Source organism: Heliangelus exortis, chromosome 1 (genome assembly GCF_036169615.1).
Source record: "Heliangelus exortis chromosome 1, bHelExo1.hap1, whole genome shotgun sequence".
NCBI classification, from domain to species: domain Eukaryota; kingdom Metazoa; phylum Chordata; class Aves; order Apodiformes; family Trochilidae; genus Heliangelus; species Heliangelus exortis.
Genome location: NC_092422.1, coordinates 175,711,260 through 175,735,964, shown reverse-complemented (window position 1 = coordinate 175,735,964; position 24,705 = coordinate 175,711,260). Strand labels below are relative to the sequence as shown.

The following is a 24,705-nucleotide window of genomic DNA, read 5'->3' as shown; positions in this document are numbered from 1 at the left end:
TGGCAGCGTGGAAATCCTTAAAGGTGCACTGTCTCTGGCTAGTACTCCTCTGTAAATCTAATATTATTAAGGATTTGTAGATATAAATATCCATCTGTATCATCTATATGCCTAATGCTGACAGCTTGCTGGCGATGCTGTGCAGTGTTACTGGTGTTTGATGAGATGTTAAGTGTCTTGTATTCTGTGGAAGCAAAGACATCGTGCTACTTTAAATAGGCTATTTGAGAATAGATGCAAAAAGAGATTTTCAAAATAGAGCCACCTGTATGTTTGATCCTAGAAATGTATACAATTTTTAATAGATACTGTGATTATTCTTGCAGAAAGGTTTAAAGCATGCAACTAGTACTTTAGGAAATGGAAGAACATCCAATAGTTGCTGTGAAGTTGTAAGAAAAGTCAGGAGCGGAACAGCCGTCTGCATCCTCGGAAAGGATGGACCCAGCAGAGGAGCCTCTGGTTTCAGGCACGGTACTGTCAGAGGAGGGCTCTGAGCAGCAGTCTTCTCTGAAGGAGCAGCAGGAACAAGCTGGAGAAGGACTAGGTAATCAAGAAGCACCTGATAGAAGAGATTCAGAAAAGGAAGAGCAAGTTTTTCAAACCTCAGTATTACCAGTGAATATGTCAGACAGGACAGTTGTAGGTAAAGCAGTTCCCAAAGTGTTGCACATCAGGGCTCTCCAGTTTTTTGTTTTTTCAGCTTGAGTATGGTTTCCTGCACTGCCCACACTCTCATTCTCTTAATGTTTTCTGGTTTCTAGTCTTGAAATGTTTTTTTAAATTCTCATATAAAATACGCTTGAAATTATGAGGAAAGTATTCTTTATCTCAGGCTGAAGTAGCAATTTGTAGAATAATAATGTAGGATTATGAAGATCTTAATTTCCAGAAACGTGTGAGTATGCATATGTGTTTTGTACACACATTTGCAAAATAGCAGTGCATATATGCAGGAGTATGTGAGCTACTAACAGTTTAGACTAGATCATAGCAATCACCTTACTGTTTTTCCTCCCTTGGATTCTCCTGTAGCTCACCTGCCACCCTTCCATTTTCTTTGCCTTCTGCATTTTCCAAAGCACTCCATCATGCTCTGCACTTGTACTTCTGCATTCTGGGTGTCCTCTGCTATTTCCTCTTCCCAATTTGATGTCCCATTTTTTTAGGTCTTAGAGCAGAACATAGTGTATCCCATCCAGCAAGGTGAGTGCAGAGAAGCAACCCTTTGGTCTACTTATGAAGGCCACTATGCCAAAGGCAGATAGAGTTTTAACTCTCAATCAAAAAGAATTAAATTCTGAAACTTTGAATTAAGTAGGTCTGGTTCAGAATATAATCTTTGAAAAACACACCAGCATCAAGTCTTGTGTGAAAGACAATGGTGATTCAGTCATTGTATGCTCTAGATCAAGTCTAAGCATAGATCATTTATGCATTTAGATCAAGTCTAAATGGGAGCAGGTTTATGTAACTTTTTTTTTTTTTTTAATTTGGCTCTATAAATGGGTAACTGATTTTAAATTATGCATTTGTAAATAAACATGCTTACTTACTGTAACTTTTAAAAAATTTTAATATGAATGACTTTAAGAAGCTTAATGTAATACTGTCACCATATAAAGTATATCATAATACTGTTTCAGCTTTCAAGTGGACTGTCCTTCCAGCTCAAAAATCTGTGATTATTCTGTGTTGCAGTGTTTCAATAAAACCATCTCAGGGTCAACTTGAAAGAGCTACTTTTTTGTTTTGAGAAGCTCATGAAGAATTAATTTTGGGTTTATTTTTAGAAAACTTGATTGAGGATAATGAAACTCTTGAGAAGACTAGGGCTGGCTTTGATGAAACTGTTCGGTCTGAGGAGAAACATCTTGATCAGGAACATTTTCCTGGGGAAGCAGTTCAAAAGGATTACCACATGCCTGATGTCATAACAGTCAGAGTAGAAACAGGTAAAGGCTATTTTTATATGTTTGTTGTTATATATAATTGTGCTCTAATAGCAATCTCTTACTAAAATAAACAGTACTTTTATCTTGGCACTTCCCTTTTAACAGATTCGGATTCGTTCCAAGATGTAGTTGTAAAAATTGAAAGACCTACCTATCAGAAACCATTTCTGGGTGGATTTAAGAACAGGAAAACAGGAGTGGAATTTCATAATGCAGGATCACAAACGATTCCCAAAAAAATACCCGACAAAGGAATTGAGATATTTTGTAGGGAAACACAGGTAATGGCTTTGTAGTTTCTTCTTAGAATGTTGTTTTTGGCAACTGGAAGAGAATGTTGATACAGATACTTCCAGTAGGAATGAGGGAGAAAATCAGAAATAAGTGTGCAATTGAAAGTATTTAGTGTATGAATATCACTAGTCTTTTTTTGTTTTAAATTTTTGTTGTAAATAGCTAATTTTGCCACTTGCTCTAGTGAGGAAAAAACTGATTATTTTGTTATAATCTGATACACATTTTTTTCTCCAGACAGTTTTTGAAAAAAATAAGCTACAACAAACAAATAATACAACATCAACACAGATGACTAAACGTGGCCTGTATGTGTCAAATGCGACTGACAAACTAATAAGTCCTGGAAAGTATTTTACAGCAGAAGAATACCATAAACGTAGACTTGAAGCAGTAAGTTCTTATCTATTTGAAATAATCTGTAACACAAAGTACTGCAGAGGTTATGTATTTAATGAGTGTTCAGAATATTCAAAGAGGGAATTTAAAAGTGAACTGCAAATCATTCAGTCATCAGATATGGTGGAAACTGTGTTTTTAGTGACATTTCAGATCTTTTTATTTCTTAACTATTAAGAATTTTGTTTTTTACAGTTTTCTATCTTTTAGTGACAGTTAAGGTTGCATATAGACCATGGGGGATTAAAACAGGTTTGTCTCTATGGCATCCTCATTATCTCTTTGGAAGAACCAAATGCTTAGTCTCAAAGGGATGGAGTATTGGTTAGGATTTAGGAGACCTGCATTCAGCTTCTGGGTTTTGTGTTTTCTGGGGTTGTTTTTGTTAACAGACTTGGTAGGTTTCTTTTGGCAAGCTGATCCATTTTGGATAGTGTCCAAGCTACCTGCTTTGGCAATAAGGTAGAACCTGTTCAGACACACGTGACAGGCCTGGGGGTTTTTCTGGTTCATTGAGTTGCCTCATGCAGGCTGTTCCAGTCACAGATTCTGTATATTCAGTGTGCAGAGGATTCCATTTAGGGATTCCAAATTGCTTTTTGAAATCCACGTATTCAGTGACTCCATGTCTAACTTAACTATGCCCAACAATATGTTTGGCTGGGCACTTCTTTGTATATTCTCTGGTTATTAATTTGATTGATTAAAATTGAGTATATAAAAATGCAGAAGCAGTTGATTCCCCAAGTGTCTAAGTAGAATAATTGAATCAGTATGGTTGGCATGATGTTTTGTAATCTTCTTGGCAGTAGTTTTCTGTAAGAACATCGTGTTGAGTCAATATCAACCAACAGCAATAAATGTCTTGTAGAAGTGGAACCAAATAAGCAACCATTTCCTCAGGACTAGCAGTATGTTCTGCTGCAGTCATTAGTGCCTCTTACATCTATAGCTAATCTGTAATGCACACTAGAAGGATATCAGCTCGATGTTAGTTCCTGTTGATGGATTCACACAGTGCAGTGTAGCTCCATATTGAAATACCAGCTGAAGATTTATTTATTCAACAGAAACGTGAGGTTAAGGTATCTCCAGGGACACTGTAGCTGTATTTGTGTGGTTTTGTGCTTGGTAGCCTTCAATGCTGAACAGTGTTCATTAGCTCCTGATATTGGTCTAGTTAACCTGCTTGTGGTGCAAGCATTAACTTGGCTGGCAGAAGCTCAGGGCTGTGCCTTGTCCTCCCGTAGCTTACTTTAGGCATTTCCCTGACCTTCAGTGGCTACAGCACTGGAGGGAGGAATTTTTAGTTTTCCCTTTTAAGTTCTGTCAGAACAGCACTGGTACCTTCACTTTTATTATTTTTTTTTACAAACAAAGTGCAGTTGATTTTGTGTGCGTGTGTTGATTTTTGTATCTAGAAATTTGAAAGAACTTTTGCATATATATTCTAAATTCCTAATCTAGACACTGTGTAAATTGATAGTAAGATGAGAGCATCTGTCTACGCATTTGAAAAGAGTAAAACCAATACATGGCAAAAGATGTTTTTTAAGGGGACATTTGAAAAAGAAAAATAGATTTTGTAGTTGTAGTTTGTATTTTAACTTCATTGTTTGAACCTAGTTTCTCCACTGTACTCACTGCTTAAACTCATGCACTAACCTGAATGAGTAATCCTACTAGTGCTTAGACTAATAGCACATTATTGTTTTTGTAAAATTTAAATTAGTTTGAGTACAAGATAAATCTTAGAAAGTCCGGTCAAGTAACTAGAAAAAATTACAGTTAAGAACAAAATATTTTGTTTTGGTTTAAATTCACCATTCTTTGGTATCGTTGTACATATAGGTAATAGTAATACAGAGGTATTTCCGTCGCTGGCACGCTATAAATGTTGTACAATATCTGAGGGAAAGAAAGAGGTTATGGCTGGAATGGGTGGAACAAGAAGAAATACGGAAAAAAAAAGAAAAAGAAGAAAAGCTGAGAAGGGAGTATGAGCGAAAACTGAACCCTAAGACAACAGATGATTTTGAACTACTCTACCATGATTTAGAACGTAAGTTTTTTCTTACAGGGATACTCTTTATCAGCAAAATAGTATAATTTGTTTCTTAAAAAATCTTACCGTTTTTTGTGTTTATATAGAGAATTCTTTGATTTATTGTTATGTTTTTGTTACTTACTGGAATTTCTTTCATTTTTAAATAATTATTTTACTTTTTTATATTACTAGAAGTAGAAAAAAAGGCCTTGGCACTACGTAATCACCATTCAACAATAACTAAAGCATTCCTGTGTTATCAACATGCAAAGCATAGCACCATCAAGCTACTATGACATAAATAAACTCTATTCCAGACAAAACCAGTGCAGTTTTAGTGAAATGATCAGCTGTAGAACAGTGCTACTTGGCAAGTTTATGATTCCATTTTTTAATTAATCTCTAATGTTTGGTTCAGCTACAGGAACAGGAACTAGGTTTTTTGAATCAGAGTTACTTTAATCTTTTTACTCTGCTTTTAAAATGCTGAAAATAGTGCCATGAATAAATTAGTATTGACATTCATAATTTCTTACTTAATACAGATATTTTTAATAAAGGATTACAATTTTGCCCAGAATTTTACAAATGTGACTGAGGTTGTTCTTCTTGTCCTAGTCTTCCACTGGTGGTTTTTCTCCTTTCTAATTTATTCCATGTTTCAAAAACTGTGTTGTCAAAATTTAAAAACAATCAATTAGAGGGCCCATGAGGCATCCTGAGAGTCTTACTTCTGTTGGAGTGGATGGTGTCCAATACAGGCAAGTACATCTAAGCTTTCTTGGAAAAATGAGGTGAATACTGCAGGTAAGTGATGTAAAACTTTAACAGGAGAGAAATGTTGCAAATGTAAAAAAATAAAAAACAACATTTGAGTGTACTTTTGGTACCCCCCCCACCCCACTTTTTCTTCATTGATAGGTAGCTTTTCTCTTCACAAGCCCTTTTAAATGTGTTTCTGCTTGGGTAAAGCTAAGGTATTCCAATTATAATTTTTTTCTCTCCACTTATGGCAAATGGTACTATTTGGTATCTGATTTCCTGCAACATTTTCCATTAAAAACTGCTTCCTAGCAAATGTGCTACGAAAAGTCTGAAAAAAATGTTTCTTAAAGTGAGAAGAGTTTTATCTGCAATAGAAACAACAAAGCTGAATTAAAAGTTGTGAATGAGTGCTCACGTATTCCCAATATTTTTAGATTTAAAACTTCTCGTTGTGTCTCCTTTAGCTTAATTTAATGTAATTGGATTCTCAAGTAAGAAAACATTCAGCTATGCATGTTCAGCTATGCCTAATATCTAGGCAACCTGGAACCTTTTTAACTTTTTTTCAAAAATTTTAACTTTTGGTTAAAAAGAATGGTTTAGTATCAATCTCTCTGTTATATTTTTGTTTACCATTGTTGACTTGTTGCTTCTCTACATGGAGACTTGCAGTCATGCTTTTTATTCTGATAGAGCTTAGTGGTTCTAGGAAGATTTTTTTTCCACCTGCCTCTGAAGCTACTTTTGCATTCTTATAGTGTCAACAGTCTACACAAGCTAAATCATTGTGACAGTAATAGAATGAGACTATTGTCCTCCAGAGATCTGTGAAGGTTATTGCTGCTCATCACAACAGGGGATACTATTACAGGGTCAGTCAGTATAAGCAATTCTTGATGGTACAAAAACTCACTTGTTGACTCTGGTGCAAATGAGATGTAGCTATGTATTCAGTGTATCTGTATACAGTGATATTCTTTAATTGAGAAGTATGACCTATGTCTTATAAAAACTGGAATAAAAATTGTAATGAGTAAAATCTCTACCTGTAGAAAAGATAATTTAAGAGGAGTGTTTTTAACTTGCTTGCATGTCTATGGTGAATCAGGAGGTGAGTAATTGACAGCTTCTTCATTTCTCTAAATACAAAATTATTTACTGTACCTATTAGCTCTACCTTTGAAGTTGCTGCCCCCTTCAGGCTTACAAACTTTCATGTCAATTAATTCTATTCAGTGCTTTTGTTTGCTGACATAGCTTTATTTAGAAGTATCTTTGGGTACTCAGAACTTGTCAAACAGCTGTCATACTAATGCCAAAGCTTGGAGAGCCTTCAGGAAATTAATTGAAATATTTTAAAAAGGAAAACATAAGGTATTGCAGATAAGGAGTCCACAGGCAGAAAATAAACCTTCCTTCTTTCTCTCCTCCTGCCTCTAATCTTACCTGGAACAGGATGTTTTAGGCTTTTTCAGTAACTGTGCATCACATACTGGATTAATTTACACTGGTTTTCACTTTTGCATAACTGTTCTGGAACAGTAACAACACTTTGAGATATTATTCAGGAATGTTGAAGTTTTGTATCTTGTAAAATTCCCTTCAAAACTCCAGAGGTATTTGAAATGGAACAGACTCTTCAAGGAAGGGAAGAATCATTACAGTGGATGCAAAGGAAATGACTACTCAGTAAATACAGTTTGATTTTACCAACAGATTTCTATAAAGGCACGTAGTCTGTGTATCAGCAGTAAAAGTCAAAAACTGGGTACTACAAAAGAAGGCATGGGAGACACATATGTATACATCTGTATGTTTTGTCCTTAAGTACTCTAATGGAAGATTAAAAGTGCAGCAGGTACCTGTGGTTTGGTGATTTGACTCTTAAGAGTCAGAAGACCAGACTCTTGCACAGCGTGCTCTGGTTCATGTGGTGCTGTCATTTACCATCTCGTGGTTTGCGTGCCACTTCCTTCTGCTTGGAGGGTTCTGTTACAGAAGAGGAAAGCATTGACTGTCTAATCATTAATTTGCATTCATCTGCCTTGCATGGCAAAAGATGGTACCACTGAAATACTCCGTGTAAGACCTGGAGTGCTAAATATGACTGTCAGTCAACTTCAAGCTTCTTTAGATTTTACTCATTTATGCAGGGAGAAGCAGTAATATGCTCAGCACTGAGCACCAGTGGTACCACAGTGAGATGCAGTCCTTAATCTGTTGACAGGATCTCCATAGTATCTTTTCTTGTGACTTTGATGAGCAATTGTTTAAAAAGTTCCTATTGCTCATACTTTTTGGAGACTCAAAGAGTTTAGTTATCTTAGATGCAAATTTGTGAAGATCTCTTTTCGTCACACATCTTCACGTGAGCTAAATTTTTTTTTCACATAGAGTTCCTTTTTTTCCTAACCTGTTTTTGAGTTTGGAGTACAAGCTGGCATTGGAATTGATGTAGGCACACACTGCCACAGAACATCTGTACAATTTACATACATTTCTGGGCCATTTTGCATTTATTGAAAATGTACTTAGCAATCAATTCCCTAACACAAGAACCGGCTTTTAATGAGTATTGAGAATTAATTACGTTATTTACTAAGTCTGAAAGTGGACATTTCACTAGAAAATATAATGTTAAAGTACCCAAAATATTTTTATCTGTAGTATGGAAGCAGGAGGAGACTGAACGGATTAACAGAACCCTTACTGGAGCTGAAAGAAAGGCAGCATTTTGTGGACTTCTGGAAGAAGAGGCAAACCTTATTGCTTTATTTGGGAGAAAGAAACTAGATGCACATGAGGAGAATCACCAAAAAGCAGTATTTCAGTTTCTCGATAAGGTCAGTAGTGTCATTTTAGGCTGAACAAAAAGACTACTAAAATACAGAAAAGACACCTGCAAGCTACCTGCCAGAAGTAACTTTTCTAGCTTAAGCAATGGTTAATCATGTTAATGCTAACATTTTAGGTATCCAGAGTATCTAATTGTTGATGTCAACACAGTTCAGTATATTCCTTTTTCCAAGCTGAGATTTCTTAGCTCTGTGACTGAATGACTGACTGACTAACAGTGAATCATTCAGACTGTCACCTGACATTTACCATAGATACAGGTAGTTTTGTGTATATAATATAGAAAATACCACCAAGTGGGTCAGTCTTGTATTTTATTTTTTTTTTCTTAAGTAAAGATTCAAATTCTAACAATGCAGAATGGTTAATTGGAGGCTATAAAGCATCAGGATATTCCATATATTTTATAGTGGGTGCACTATGGTGATGTGAGACTTAATGCATGAAACTATGCTCTTTCTAATGTGCTCACTGGAAAAATAAATGACATCTATTTCTTGAAGGATAACATTTTCTGAGGGAAGAAAAAAAAGAGTCATCTAATCTGTTCTGCAGTGTTACAGTTTAATTTTACAAATGCTTGCTTCAATGTCTGCATTTAAGTTTAAATGAAATAGTAAACATTTTCACCAAAGGCAGCAATGAAGAGAACATAACAGATGGAAAAATCACTTAGTAACTCGTTTTGATTAGTGAAACTAAGTATTTTTTGAAAGAGAAGCTAATAGGCAAATTTTTAAAGTTTTCATCAGCTAGAGGGTTTGAGTCTTATTCTAAACTGTTGACATAGTGGCCTAACTCAGAAGTACTGAAAGTATCAGTTTTTGCATTTCTTTAGAAAAAAAAATAGTTTTGAAATGTCGAAATTAATTGGATGCTTTGTTATGATTGTAACAATGCAGTTTGAACACTTTAAACTGCAGTATGGAATTTATTGTTGTAGTGCTAGGTAAATACCTATGTCATTTGGTTATTTATTGAACCTTCAAGTTTTGATTTTTTGAGCTAGTAATTTTATTTGAGCTAGTAATGTCCATGTGTCAGTTTAAGTTGAATTAACACCTTTCACAAATGAAGACTACAAGCATTTCACTTTGCTGCAATAGTTAATGTGATATGAAACTTGATAAATTTAGGCACCTCCTCATCCATTTTACAATTGCTGCTACAACTGTTGCTATTTGTTGGATGTGCTCCATATTCTAGACAGTTCTTCTTACACAGAGCTCCTCTTCAGAAGTTGTAGTTTGAAGAAGTACTTGATTAAGCTTTTATACAGAATTAATATTTTCTTAAAGGACTTTGTGCAATTATTAAATATTGCTCAGTTCATACCTTTCATGCCTTGTGCTGTTTCTGCACCCATCTTATGATGTTTTTTCTTACTTACTTTTTTCCTTTGTGTTTGTACTTGTGCGTTTCTCTCCTCAGGTACTTTTTTTCTGGTTTCATGCCTTGCCAGCAGTGTGCAGTTATAGTGGTCTTTCTTCTGCACTAACAGAGATAACAGGATTACTGAAAATTCTGCAGCACTTCCAGCAGACTAAAAGGGAAGGAAATGCTGGCAAAAAAATCTGAAACTCAAGTTTTCTTGCATCAGTCTTGGATACATAAATGTAGGCCTGAAATTGGAGAACTTGAGATTTTTCTGAAATACTGGAAATCTCCATATTGATGAGATCTCTGCATTATTTTTTCTTTTTCAGTAAAAAGATGCAGATTTTCTTGTCTTTTAAAATTGTTTTAATCAATGCCCAATTATTGTGAAGTAGTAGAAAACAATTACAGAAGCTACAGATGTGATATCTTGCTTTTAATAGTTTAAATGTTTTTATAATATGGTTGGTCTCTGTTCAGAGTAATTTGCAGAGTGGAATACCAAGGCTCCTACCTCATATAATTATCTGAAGAACCTAATTTTAATAACCAGACCTTTCTGTCTTATAATGCCAGGTCCTGCACTTGGGTCATAACAGCCCTGAGTTAAGCTGCAGACTTGGGGATATGTGGCTAGAAAGCTGCAGGTTGGACAGGGAACTGGGGGTATTGGTTGATGATTGATTAAATGTGAGTCATCAGTGTGTGCTGGTGGCCAAGAAGGCCAATGGCATCCTGGCTTGTATTAGGAATGCTGTGGCCAGCAGGAATAGGGAGGTGATGGTCCCCCTGTACACAGCACTGGCTAGGCTGCACCTTGAATACTGCATTCAGTTCTGGGAACCTCACCATAAGAAGGACAAAGAAATTCTGGAGCATGTCCAGGAAAGGGCAATGAGGCTCATGAAGGGCCTGGAGCACAAGTCCTGTGAGGAGCTGCTGAGGGAGCTGGGGGTGTTTCGTCTGGAGAAGAGGAGGCTGAGAGGAGACCTCATCACTCTCTGCAACTGCCTCAAAGGAGGTCGGAGCAAGGAGACAGACAGCCTCTGCTCCTTGGTGGTGTGTGACAGGACCAGAGGAAATGCAAGCTACACCAGGGAATGTTTAGGCTGGATATTAGGAATTTTTTTTTTCACTGAAAGGGTTGTTAAACATTGGAATAGTCTGCCCAGGGCAGTGGTGGAATCACCAGCCCTGGAGTTATTTAAACAGCATGTGACCCTAGTCCTTAGGGACATGGTTAAGTGGTGGACTGGATGATCTTGAGGGTGTCTTCCAACTAAAGAGATTCTGTGATTCTGTCAGAAATAATTTCATGCAACTGAATTCTCTGCTCTGTGCAATACAGTAATTTTTGCCAGTTTGCCATACAGAGGAGTTGCAGCATGATAGAGTTTTTTTAAGTTGGTGGGGATTTAATAACCTCTTTCTGGCTTTGCAGAAGTTCGAAGATTTCGCTAAGGAATTAGTTTTATTTTTTAGTAATGTCTGGTTTTGCTATTGCATTTCTTAATCAGTTTTGGCTCTAAATTGTGACCCTCAGATTGATAATATCTCTTTTGATCATTTTCACTCCTACTGATAATGTTATTACATGTTATTTAGTGTTAATTCCTCTTTTTAATTTTTTTTAACAATTATTTTGTCTTTCTTTTACTTACCTAGCTTTATAATTTATTTATTTAAAAGTGAGGAGAGCTCAGTTTTGGTTGCAATGACAACTAATCATATTGAACCATATAATATTCTTGGTATTTTTATGTCTTAATGACAATAACAAGCCTGTGTATTTGGTCAAAATAATGATCATGTCAATGGTCATATTCAGAAAGCTGGATATGTATGAAGTATTGCTGTAGTTAACTTGCACCACTATTGCAAAGTGAAGTTTACAAGTGTTTGTGGACACTTGAGTACCACATACAGTGAAATGGGTTCCAAATAGCTGTCCCAGTTAAGGAAAGGGAGTGGAGTTAGGTAATGATGGGGAGAGGCTTTTGAATACCATTTTTCTTCTGTATTTAGATACCTACCTCCACAAGTGAATTAGTCCCCTATGTAAATACGTAGTTTGCAACCAAACACAGTCCCCTAGAAATAAGAGAATTCTCAACCTTTTCAAAGGGAGTAGGGCAGCAGTCACCATGTAACTTCTCACTGCCTGCAGATGTTAAGGATGTGCAGAGGCAGTTGAAGTAGTAGGAGTATGGCATGTGGTTCAGTTAGCAAAGAAGAAGCCAGCTGAAGTATCTGATAAGCTCTAAACTCATGCTTTGCCTTAGACAGCTTTAAAGTCTATGCCTTCTATCCCTCTGTATAGCTAGCATAAATAGAACAGTTCCCCAGAGATATTCTGTATTACTGTAGACCCTGAGGCCTTAAATTTACCATCTTTACACAGTCAACAGTCCCATTGATTTTTTACTGATAGTTTTGAGGGATTTATGACTGCAAGATGAAGCACAGAGGAAATGTATTCTAACACTGTATCAGTAAACTCACCTTAAACTAGAGCATATCCCTGTAAGAGATTACTTATTTTTAATATACTGTAAGTCAAAATTTTAATGATCTGAAATTTTAAATAAAGGGTGCAATTGGATACTTGCTCTGGTGGAAAAGGTACTGTCCACATATTGACGATAGAATTACCCTTTTTTTTAATAGTCAAGCATTAATATTAAGTCCCTATTTGCTCTGATGAAACTTGTTGTAACCTAATGCACTTGTTCAGCTGGTGATCAGATCGTAATAGCTCAAAATTATATGAATTGTTTCTGAAGTGTTCCCAGCCTAAGAGATGGAAGGCGTATGATGGAAGAATCACTGTAATGGATACACAGTACACGCTCCGGGCCAGAGAACTGTTTGAAATCTACCGCAACATTACCATGTACAGCCTCCCAAAAGATGAGAGAACAGCTGTACTGTTAACAGTCAGAAGTACAGTGAAGGTATGTTTGATTTTTCAGTTTATGTTTAGTTTGAAGCTGTACTTCCCAAAGATACAGTGACTTAATTGTGTTGACACATAAGCAGTGCTTCTTCTGGCAAACAGGTGCCAGGATGATCAGCTGGCAGCATGAGAAAGCCCAGTGTGCTGCCTGGCACAAGAGTGTAATTTGCATTCCAGATACACTCAAAATTCATACTTCACTTTATGATGTGCACATTTTTCTTGAAGTGGTGTTAGAATTTTAACCCTGTAGTTTTAGGGGGTTGTATAGTAATACATAGTACAATACATAGTACAGAATTTAGCTTCATACTAAAAACAACTTGATGAAAAACATGGCAGAGATGTATGTGGCTATTATTCTTTTTTCCTGACTTCTTTGAAATGTTACTTTAGAACGTTATCTCTCTGTTGGTTTAGATTACCAGTTTTATGGCTAGTAAATATTGTTCTATTTCCTTTTCCTTTGCCCCTTGCTTGTCACCTTCAGTGTTTCTGCCAACGTTCCCACCGAATTCCTGCATTTCTTTCAGTCTTTCATGTTTGGGTTATTTATTTATTTATGTAAACAATAAAATAAAATAAGTGTCAAAGTACTTTCAGGATGACACTGTTGACATCAAACTAGAATAAAACAAATTATCATCTTGCTGCTTTCTTTGGAAGCACCAGAATTTGATCTGAAGTCAATATAGGATTGGGAGCACTGGTATTTTACAGACTACTGCTCATCTTAATGCAAGTCAGTATTGCTAAAGTAAAGCTATTGTAGAATTTCTGTAAATTAGCACTCTGCTTTAGGTGAGAAAACACAGACCTCCTTCATCTCTTACCTCTCTGTGGAGAATCTCCTGCTAACCCTTTGAGATATTGAAATTACTACTTTCCAAGCATACTCATGAAATCCTCCATGCCGTTTGGCTTGTGGATTTTAAATTTTTTTGTTGCCTGAGGGATTTTCTGAAGTTTATTTTTTATTTTTATATATATATAAGCATCTACTGTGTATATACATTACATATGCAGGTATGTACATTAGCATGTACGGCCTCCCAGAAGATGGGTATATGTAATGTATATACATTATATATACTGTGTATATACATTACAACTCCTATCACTTAGCCCAAAGGAATCCTCTTAGGAAGGTATTTCTTGGTGCTTTTGGAAACTGAAAACTTTGCATGTGTTCTGTGCCTCTGCTTAGCATTTTTTAATGCCTACAGCTTTAAAGCTTCTTACAGCTTCCATACATATACAGGCATCTTAAAGCAGGATCTTTAAGCCTTACCAGTTTTGTAGTTCTTTATATTATATTCCTTGGAGGTTGTTTTGCTAAGGGGTTCTTATATGAACATATTCTTAGGTGTGTATGCAGAGCTATGAGTGATGGATGGCAAAGAATCTATAATTAGCTTTCATACCAGCATTAGAATAATTTTGTTTGTTTGCTTCCTTATTGTTGTGTAGTTGTGTTTTTTTTCCTTTGTGTTTACTTTCAGGAACATGAATGTAAATTAACACAAGAAATTCTGGAATTAATTGACAGGGAATTTGATCTTATGTCAAGAGAAGTGAAAGAATGCAACTTAGAAGGACTGAGGAAAAGAATTTGTACATTATTTCTTCAATTTGTTAAAATTCCGGAGGTTAACCCTGAAGTCGCTAGGATACTTAAGGTATGTTTCCTATTTTGCAGTCTGACATAATGGCCCTTAAATTAAGTATTGTGGAGAAGGGAAGTGGAAGACAATTAAAGCTTTTTAAAAAAAAACTTCTGTAGAATTGCTGTAAGTAAATGTAAGTAAGTAAAATGTAGCAAGTAGAACCATAGAATCATCAAGGTTGGCAAAGCCTTACCATCATCCCTACAACCCCTAAGCACTAAATCATCTATTGTAGCACCTCATCTAACTGTCTTTTGAATACCTCCAGGGATGATACCTCCACCACCTCCCTGGGCAGCCTGTTACAGTGTTTAACCACTCTTTCTGTGTAGAAATTTTTATAATACCCAACCTGAACCTCCCTTGTCAGAACTTGAGTCCATTTCCTCTTGTCCTATCACTGGTCACCACAGAGAAGAGGTCAACATTTGTCTTACTACAGCCTCCTCTCATCTAGTTGTAGGGAGCAATGAAGTCTCCCCTCAGCCCCCTCTTTTCTAAGCTGAACAGCCCCAGTTCCCTCAGCCTCTCTTCCTCAGACCTGTTCTCCAGACCCCCAACTATCTTGGCTGCCTTTCTCTGCACCCTCTCCGCACCTCCATGTCCTCCTTATACTGCAGTGCCCAAAACTGCACACACTACTCAAGGTGTACTCACTAAGGCTGAGTATAGGGGCAGCATCACCTCTCTGGTCCTGCTGGTCACGCTGTTCCTGATGCAGGCCAGGACAGTGTTGGCCTCCTTGGCCACCTGGGCACACCGCTGACTCCTGTTCAGCCAGCTGTCAATCAGCTAAGTACATAGACTGCACACAAATAAGCTTACATAGTTGTATATGAAGCATGTGGCTTAGACATGGCTATAAGAAGCTGACACATAGCTAGAGCCACAGAGTGAGTTCAGGAACACTATGTATGGAATAATAAATCTGAAAATGGTAAATCTTAAAGGATGGTAACAGTAAATTGTAATACCAAATGGGGATTTACCAGAGAGAGCAATTGTCTTTTTCCCACTGAAGAAGAGGCAGCATCCCACATGTCCAGAAAGGAAGATATAACTATAGAGATAGTGGTGACATCTTTCAAGTTGTGTGATTGTATGTTTGTGCATTTTTTTCTACTACAGATTAAAATTAAAAATACGATTCACTATCATACATTGTTGCTTTAGGTAGCAGTGGGTATTCTGCATCTATCGGAACAGGATTCCTCTTAAATTGTTGGTAGTATCTTATGAGAAGAGAATCTGTCAGTAAATGTTAGTGTGATTTAGAATCATCCAGCAGTTATTTTACACTGGGTTTATGAATAGAGTTACCTAGATGAGTAACTCCAGCAGAGGCTGGAGATGGGAGATCTTTGCCTTCTGTGGCTTTTAGTTAACTGTACCTTGAGTTGAAGGATAAATTGCACCTATCAGTTGTATTTGGATCTTGTAACCTTTAAACCATAACAATTATGATAGTTCACTAATAGTCAAGGCAACCAAATCCTCGGGGTACTTTCAAAAAAAGGCATATGACTGCAACAGGTAGCTGCACAGCCTGCACAAACTACCTATTTGCAGACTTGGGCCCTGTGCACAGATGACATTAAATTCTTTACTGAAGTGATGATGCAGTATGAGGGTGAGGAGGTCATTATTGTATTTTGTTTATTATTGTATATTGTTTCTGGACACGTGGTTCTGATGGTTTTATATTCTCGTGCAAAAATACTAATATGCTCATAATCTCAGAGTTTTATCTTTGATACTAAGGGCAGATTCTATATGAAAAATTAAATGCAGAAGAACTAGTTTCTCATATCTCTGTGCTGTCATCTTTCCAGAACAGGTGGCAGTCAGTGTACATAAAACCACCAGCAAGACCACTGGAGCATAATGTCCAGGATCTTATGCCTTAAAAATTGATTGACTGATTTGTATAACTGGTTTTATCAAGTACAATAAGAAAACAGAATGGCTTTTGGTCTTCCTTTAAAAAAGCCTCAACAAATTATTGGGTATTTTAAAATAAATATTACTGGCATTTTCATATTATTATACTTGCCTGAATATATCTAAAACATATTCCATTAGAGTTAGGGTGATGCATAACTAATACAGAGATACTTTGTGGTAAAATAACTTTTTTTTTTTTTTTTATCTTTTAGGTTCCACCAGATCCCTTAAAGCTTTATAAAAATGTTCACTTCTGTCATGGTTGTGAAAATTATTTCCCATCTACAGAGTTTCCTATTCCTGCAAATTCTCGCACCATTGGCAAATGTCGCTCGTGTTACAGGCTTGAAAATGAGGCTCACCAGCGAAAAGCTTTTTCGAAGTACAAACCTATACTAGAAAATCTCAGAAAGTCTGAAGTTGATTATGGGGATGATTCTAAAATTGTTTTCTTAGTTCAGGTACTGCGTGAAAGTTTATTGCTAATAATGGGAACTACTTACAATTCTATATTGTTTTTCCTTTATTTTCTGTATATTTTTGACAGGTAGAGAAATAGTCTAAAACCCACAGAAGCTTCTTCCTGTGATATGTGTTGTTCCATGCCATAAGGAAGCATTTAAGCTCCTGAAGGATAGCTATACTTTCAAAAATGGTTACCAGACCACCCATATATTAAAAGAAGGTAGAAGACTAGCTGACAGGTCAAAGAATCAGATGATCCAGATTCTTCTGGTTCTGGCCATCCTGTTGCTTAAAGAAACTGGCATCATCTGTAAAGCAACAATAATGCTTCGTGACTGTAATATTGTTCAAGGCATAACACTAGAAAACATTTTAAGCCCCATTATTTGGACTGTTTTAGTAATAAAACTCTTTCTCACATTCTCAGAGGAAACAAAGAAGCTGAGGTGTTGACATTCCTGTTCTGTGTCAGTAGAGTATTTGTATAGTTGCAAGTTTTACTGTATTGCATTTATTAGGAGAGGGATTCACTATGTATTTTCCAAACATTTTCCATCATCTGTAATAATCTTTTGCAGTATTTCTAAATAATTCATGTTTCTTACTAATCCTTACTGGGACAATCAGTTAAAAGAAAAACTTGCCTTTTTTCACCAAATTCTTTCAGTTGTTACTACTTATTCTGTCAACAAAAGAATTTGATATCCAGTATTACTCAGAAGGTTTAAAATCTGAAGTAACTGCAAAGTGTTATTTATTGAAAATACCGAACAGCCGAGATTTACTTGAACTTTCTGAGATGTAGAAATAAAAATCTCTACAGCATGAACATTAATAGAACAGCTTTTGAGCTGTATTGTCAGTATGTCTGAAACCACAACCAAGCAAACTAAAAGCAGTCATTAAAATCCCAGTGCTGCCAAAACAAGCCATGCCATGGTTGGCACAGCTGCCAAAGGAAGATTAGAATTCTTTAATTATTGTGCCTATGCTAAGAAACTTTATCAAAAAATCTGAATTTTGTAGTTGCTCATCCGTATTAGTTTTCACTTAAATTGAAAAGTTTTTTGTCTTTATCTAACTTAGTTTATCCTAATATGTAGACATCCTCCAAACTCTTTTGGATATCTCTCCCATTACATCACCTGTGATGATGGCTGGTGGCCTCTGATGCACTGAAACATTACTGGTTCTGAACTGTAGACACCGAAAGTCCTCACTTGTAGTTCCATGTGTGGATGTAGCACTGCAACATGTCAAGATACTGTGTAATTTTAATCCAAATTAACTTCAAGTACTTCTCTTTAGAGTTGTAAATTCTTAAACAACAGAGGTTTGTATCCTAAATCACTGACTAGCTCAAGTTTTTCCTAACATTTCCTTAAATCATTAGATTTTTTCTCTCAACGAGTATCTGTCCCTCACTTCACTTACATTGAGAAGAGAGCTCTGACGCATCTAGAAATTATTTGGGTGCAGTGAAAAGGCTTTTGCTGCAGTTATGACAGCTTGATTAATTGCCCACTGCAGTACCATTACTGGCTCTGATTGTATTGTCTGTGGAGAGATGCAAGACTTTTGTGGGAAGATAAAAAATTTTTCTTCACTTCTATTGCACACTTATTCTAACTGTGTGTGGGCTGACCACCTGTATGAGTGCTGCTAACGTTTAAAAGACAAAAAGCAATTGGTGAGAATTACAGTGTCTCGACTAAATTGTGCTTACAGCAGGTAAAGACCTTTTTTTGATAAAAAAAACTAGTTCAGCAAATGTGTCACATCCTGGGTCTGGCTTTTACTTTTTCAAAGGGTATGACTATGCCATGCTCTTTAGAGCTAATGGTAAATACTAGTGCTTTGATTTTTCTTGATGAGCAACATCCTAGTAGGAATGTCATATTAATTTGAAGTTACAAATGTGTTCAACTGCTTTATTGGTTTGCTGCCTAGCCATGTTTCCTGGTCTCAGCTGCTGAACTTGCAGTGGTACTTGCTCACAATTTGTCAGACAACAGCACTTAAGTCCATTTACATTTCTTCTGGGTGTAGAACAAATTATTAAGGGGGCAGGAGGGAAGCATCATTTGAAATTAATTAACTGTAAAATGTCACAGCAAAACGCATGGTTACCTTCAGCAGGTGCAGAAGAAGTCTCTTAAATCAAACTCTACCCCAATTCCAGAGAAGGTTTAACATTGAACAAGCTGTTGTCTATTTTTCAGACAGAAAAAAAAATCCAGGAAAAAGGAAGAGTCAAATTATGAATTTGTTCTACATAGACTCATATACCTCAGTATAGACTTTTGTAAGTTCTGGTAACTTTTGAGGTGTATAGCATAGCCACTACACCCAGACTTAGTACAAATGGAGGTTCTAAACCCAGTGTTTATCTTGTATTTTTCCTGACAAGAATTTACATGGGCTCCTAGATTTTGGAAGCAAGATGGATGAGAATACATAGGCTGCATTTCACTAAAGCACTTTAGTGATATATTTTTATTCATCCTTTGTCAGGAATTCAGTAAGTAACATGCGAACACCAGTATTTAATCAATTAAGATTTCTTTTTAGAGAGACGAGGCTTCTTCAGCTGGCTTGCTTGGAGGAAAACCTGTTCAGAAGTCTGTTGTTTAAAGACTCCTGTAGATAAAAATTTTCTAATAATTTTCCATTACTTATATAGAGACGATTCAATGGAGGGTGACTGAAAAACTTACCAAACTACCAACCCATATTTATTATTGTTTCAATCAAGAAGCTTTCTTTATCAAGATCTATTAGTGCTTTCAAAAGACAAGTACTAAATTAAACAAATTAAGATTGATGTAAATTAACCACAGGCATAAGTTAAAAGTACATTTAAAGTCCTTCCTGCACTAGAGAGAGTTTACAAACAGACTATTATACTGTTAATATTGTAGTATAGCTACCTGATCCTATAACCTCATTTGGCAAAATGAGAAATGGCATCTTGAGCACAACAGACTCTTCATCTGTCAACAGCAGTGAAAGGAACAAAGCCAGACAGGCTGTGCTTTGGGGTTTGTCATAGGTGGGAGTTTTTCTTGTCCTAATTTCTCTCATTTTCCAGGCCCAATGATTCTGATTATGTGTAAACTTTAAGTACTTTAGTAGTCCAATATGTCATTTAGAGAATAACATTAATTCTGAACCTGGGAATGAGATGGTGTAGTCATCTCGGTAATTACATAGATGTATTATTGTTATTAATCAAAAAGGTCTGAACAGGCTTAATTAAGTATTCTATGTGAGAAAAGCTATGAGATTTAAGACACTTTATAAAAGCAGTTAAGCAGTCTTAAGAGAAGATATGAATTGCCATTGGCAGAGACAAAATAAGAATGTAATATTTTATGGATGATACAGGAAAAATGCAGTTAATTTCCACACCATGCCTAAGGAAGATGTACCTGTCTGGATATTATTTAATCCAGTGATAATGTGACATACACATAGAAAATTTTTTCACTCAAAACTTAATTTGGATTATTACAGTTCCAATGCTGCTGTTGTGGAGTGAACCATGCTTCTTTCTTCTTAAGTCTGTTTTCCATTTCAGCTTCATGATCTGCACTATATGATCGAGACTATATGGAACTGTCAGTCAGCTCTCAGTGCCTGCAGTGACATCTATGATTTGGTTATGATCAGATGGGATAAGCAGCAAGAGTGGTCTCCATGGAACACTATTCTCCTCACTAAGGATGAGGCAGATGCACATCTTAAGCTGTGTAACCTTCAGGAGGTAAAATCTGATGGGCTTATTTTTTTTAGAATATTTACAATATGTTTTAGTAAAATCCTGTGACTTATTATGTTTGGCCAGTTATTATTTGTTATATTAAGCTTTGCCTCCATTTACTTTCTTATGTAGATGTCATTTTATTATCCTGATAACGTAATCTTACAGTTTGCAATTAAGTAAGAAAAGCCTAAATTCTGTTCAGTGCTAAAAAACTTAAGATTTTTAAAAATAATTGAAATTGTATGTTTTTACACCATGCCCCCCAAGTTCCTTATCTAAACATGGTGGTCTGGTAAATATCCCCCTCATTGAATTTTTTAAGGCATGGGACAATTCTGTGAGCTGTGTTTGGCCTGCAGTTAGCAATGGATTACTGAGCCTTTCACCTTTAGGCTGTTGATTTATGGAAGTAGTGATCTGAGGACATTGTTGTATAGTGTCCTGTTGTTTGGGGAGTTAATTAAATTTATTACATGATATGTGTGCATAACATGCAACTTAACTTTTACATTGCCTTTCTTTTTGGAAGTCTTTAAGAGAATTCAATAATTAAACTGACAGAGAAAAAAAAATGCTCTCTAAATGAAAAGTTTCCTTTAGGTTTGAAATATATGAGTCAGGGAATGGGATTATGCTATCCATGGTATTTTTGGATAGCATAAATTGGATAGATAAATTGTGTCTTTAAGCAGACACATGTTTATGTGAGCATTAGCGTTAAAACCTTAAATCACTTCCAAGCTGGAAACTCCTTTATTATAGATTCCTCTGACTAAATTTCAGTCAACAAGACTGTTCACACAATCTGAATCTAATGATACTTCTCTGCATCCATAAATTCATGTTACTAGCATCATGGCAGACAAAGATTCCAATTACACACTTCTCTGGTTTAACTTTGTAAGTTTGGATGTCATATTCAAAGAGATGCCATTAACTTGATTAGGTACAGAGCTTTATTGGAGGTAGGAGTTATGCCAGAAGAGGAACAGGTAAGGTGCACAAGCCTACCTAAAATCATAAGGTATTTTCACTTAGCTCTGGCTACAAAACCAGGTGTGGATCAGCTACATTCTGAGGAATCACCATTCTTCACTGGTAATGGCCAAAGCAGACTGAGGTGAAGTTAGAATCTGTTAGTTGAATCATTGCTTCTCATTCACTGAAACAAAAAAAAAGGCCTCTTAAGCACTTTTTAAAAATAGGAATTATTCATAACTATGACTACAGGGATAGCAAAAGGCTTTTCCAGCTAAATAATCTAGTTAGTTATTACGTCATCTGAACCACTAATAAAAACTAGAAATTTAGGAAGATGTCACCACTGAACACAAAGGCTGAATGAAATGCTGCAAAATGTTTGCTGCCATGGTTATTTGTAAATTATTACCGATTCTTATGTAGTCGTCACCTTGCAAATGTTGATTTTGTAAGCACTGCCTTAGTTAATTTTCAAAGTTAAGTACAAATGTTTTATCTAAAAAGAAATTCTAAAAGGCCAGAAGATTTTCTGGTTTTAAAAGGTGATTAATATTTCACAAGGAATGGTTATTTATTTACACTATTGGGCCATAACGTAGCAGTATAGATGTACAACATATTTCATTGTATATCATATAGGAGTAAGATATCTGGCTTAATTTATTAAAGGGTGACTATTTATGATGTCTAAAATATGAAACATGGTGTAGATTGCTCGATATTCAGTAGGATTTTGATTTTTTTTTTCTTTTCAGGCTTATGAAGCTGCATTTATTCACAGAATAAAATATAAACATATCCGGGCAAAAAACTACTTTGCTCAGATTCCAGTGATGGCATCCTTTTTGCATAAGAGTGACAATCAGGCTAATGCAAATAGATTTTTAATTGGTAAGCCTCCTCGTACTCGTCCAAAAACATAACTCTTGCTCGAAGTTAACTGAAGTTAAGTAAGTTAAGTGAATTAATGATCAATACAATTTCCTTGGTTTTAAAGAAACATACCTTTTCATCAGTATCCTTATTTTCATCTGTGTAATACAATTAACTTCTGAGAATAAAAATAAATTGACCTTGACCAGTCAATAGAACTCCATTTTATGTTTTGTAACCTCATTATTTAAAAAGTAAAATGTTGATGAGCTTTGTAAATTCTGCATTTCTAGAGCAGTGACTCTTTCCATGTAAGCCTGTGTTGTCTGGAACATTCTGTCTGTACTATTCCTGTTGGGGAAATTGAGATATTTCTTTGTCATCTTTTAATTAAAAATAGAATACTATAAGCACTGTACTACATTTATTTCTCTGATTCTAAGCATATCAGGCAGACAAACCCTCAACCCCTAATTCCTACAGAACAACAGAATTTATGTCCTTCCAAATACAGATGCTTTGCCTTGCAAACATTTGTGCAAAATAATAACTTTACTTGATAGTCATAGTGGAGCTGCCAGCATGCAATTGTAACTAAGTTTTTGACATTGTAAATCAGACGTGATTTGAAATACTCAGTGCAAACTGTTTGCAACATGTTTGTGTTCTAAGGAACTTGTGTTATTTAAAGTGCAAGTCAATTCTCTCCATAAACTTATTCGGGCATGTTTATGTTTGGTTATAGTTTCAGAGAAAAATATTACCTGGTGTACACTCAATATCCTATAGAAAACTGCAAAGTTCTGCTTGAAACTTCTGTTGCAGAGGTGGTTTCAACCTGTGGTTTTGCTGTGACAATCACCGTCTAAAGCTCTTGGTCAGCTCCTCATGTGGATAACAATCCAAATAATGGAATTTTTATTTTAGTTTAGTTTTTTTTAAGAGCCTACATTTGTATATATAATTTGAAAAGGGGAAGGGGTTCTTTAGTATGTTGCTGTAGTACTGTGTTTGCTCCAAAACCTCTTGCTCAAGGACCAAATTTGCATGCAAAATGGATGGTACTTGTTTTAGTCAACCATCTCTAGATAGTCCTTCTGACTTGCACTGTAAATTGTCCTTGTTACAAGAGACATCCAAGAGAAAACAATCTGTTAAATTATAAGACTGCTTCTATAAGGCAGAGTATGGAGACTTTAGCCACTGACTTGTGCTCTGTCTCACCACTTTGTGTGATTGATGCATGTGTGCAAACACAGCTTAAGCTAAGGGAGAGTCTAGTTTTTGGGATATTACCAGCTGGAAAGAGACAGGAACAGTATACCTTTCTTTCTTAACTCTCCCTGTGTTACCTTCTCTTTTGTTTTCATTAAACTACTTCCATTTGGCCATTGTGGATGTAAGAAACAAAGAACCTCTTAAATCACTTCAGCTTTTTGTCCAGGGTGTGTCAGCATTTGAGTATAAACTTGTAAAAGAAGTGGCATGTGCCAGCAGTGGAATTTTTGAAATGGTGTGAAAGCTTTTGCCCTATGAAAATGCTCTGTAATAGTAGAGTTGAGCACTAGTCATCCATTTAAAAAGTATGGAATTGTCAAGTCACATAATCAGAGAATGTTAGGGGTATAAGGGCCCTGTGGAGAGTATCTAGTCCAATTCCACTCCCAGAGCTGGTTCACTTAGAGCAGGTAACACAGGATGGCTTCCAGGAGGGTTTTGATTGCCTCCATGGGTGGTGACTTCGAGCAGTTTCAGTGTTCTGCTGCCCTCAAAGAAGTCCTTCCTCATGTTTAGATGGAACTTTGTATGTTCAGGTTTGTGCCTGTTACCTTTTGTCCTGTCGCTGGGCACCACTGAAAAATGACTGGTGCCACCTTCCTGACACCCACCCCTTAAGTACTTACAGGTGTTGATAGGATTCCTCCCTTGTCTTCTCCAACCTAGAAAGATCCAAGTCCCTCAGCCTTTCTTCGTAACAGAGATGTTCTGTTCCCCTAATCATATTTGAAGCCTTTTGTTGTACCCTCTCCAGCAGTTCCCTCTTCTTCTTAACCAGGGAGCCCAGAACTGGATACAGTACTCCAGCTATGGCCTCACCAGGGCAGAGTAGCAGAGCAGGATAACCTCCTTTGACCTGCTTTTCACACTCTTCTTGATGCACCATAGCATGTATTGGCCTTCTTGACCATAAGGGCACATTGGTCATGCTGTTGCCCACCAGAACTCACAGGTCTTTTTCCACAGACTTGCTTTCCAACAGGTCAGCCCCTAACCTGTACTGATACATTTAGTAATGAATAATTTGTTCTTGGGGTGAGGATCCTGTCTGGTATCAACGCATGTTTGTACCCCATATATTT

The 24,705-nt window shown here is 36.3% G+C and overlaps 1 protein-coding gene across 1 annotated transcript; it reads left to right on the top strand.

Annotated features, from left to right (window-relative positions):
- Nucleotides 1-438: 438 nt before the first annotated feature.
- IQUB (IQ motif and ubiquitin domain containing) lies at nucleotides 439-22,755 on the top strand. The gene is made up of 12 exons (XM_071741015.1): nucleotides 439-642; nucleotides 1,170-1,206; nucleotides 1,794-1,955; nucleotides 2,061-2,236; nucleotides 2,487-2,642; nucleotides 4,500-4,710; nucleotides 8,128-8,303; nucleotides 12,477-12,647; nucleotides 14,152-14,328; nucleotides 16,473-16,721; nucleotides 20,306-20,491; nucleotides 22,228-22,755. The coding sequence occupies exons 1-12, from the start codon at nucleotides 439-441 to the stop codon at nucleotides 22,393-22,395; spliced, it is 2,073 nt and encodes a 690-aa protein (XP_071597116.1). The 3' UTR covers nucleotides 22,396-22,755.
- Nucleotides 22,756-24,705: the final 1,950 nt, after the last annotated feature.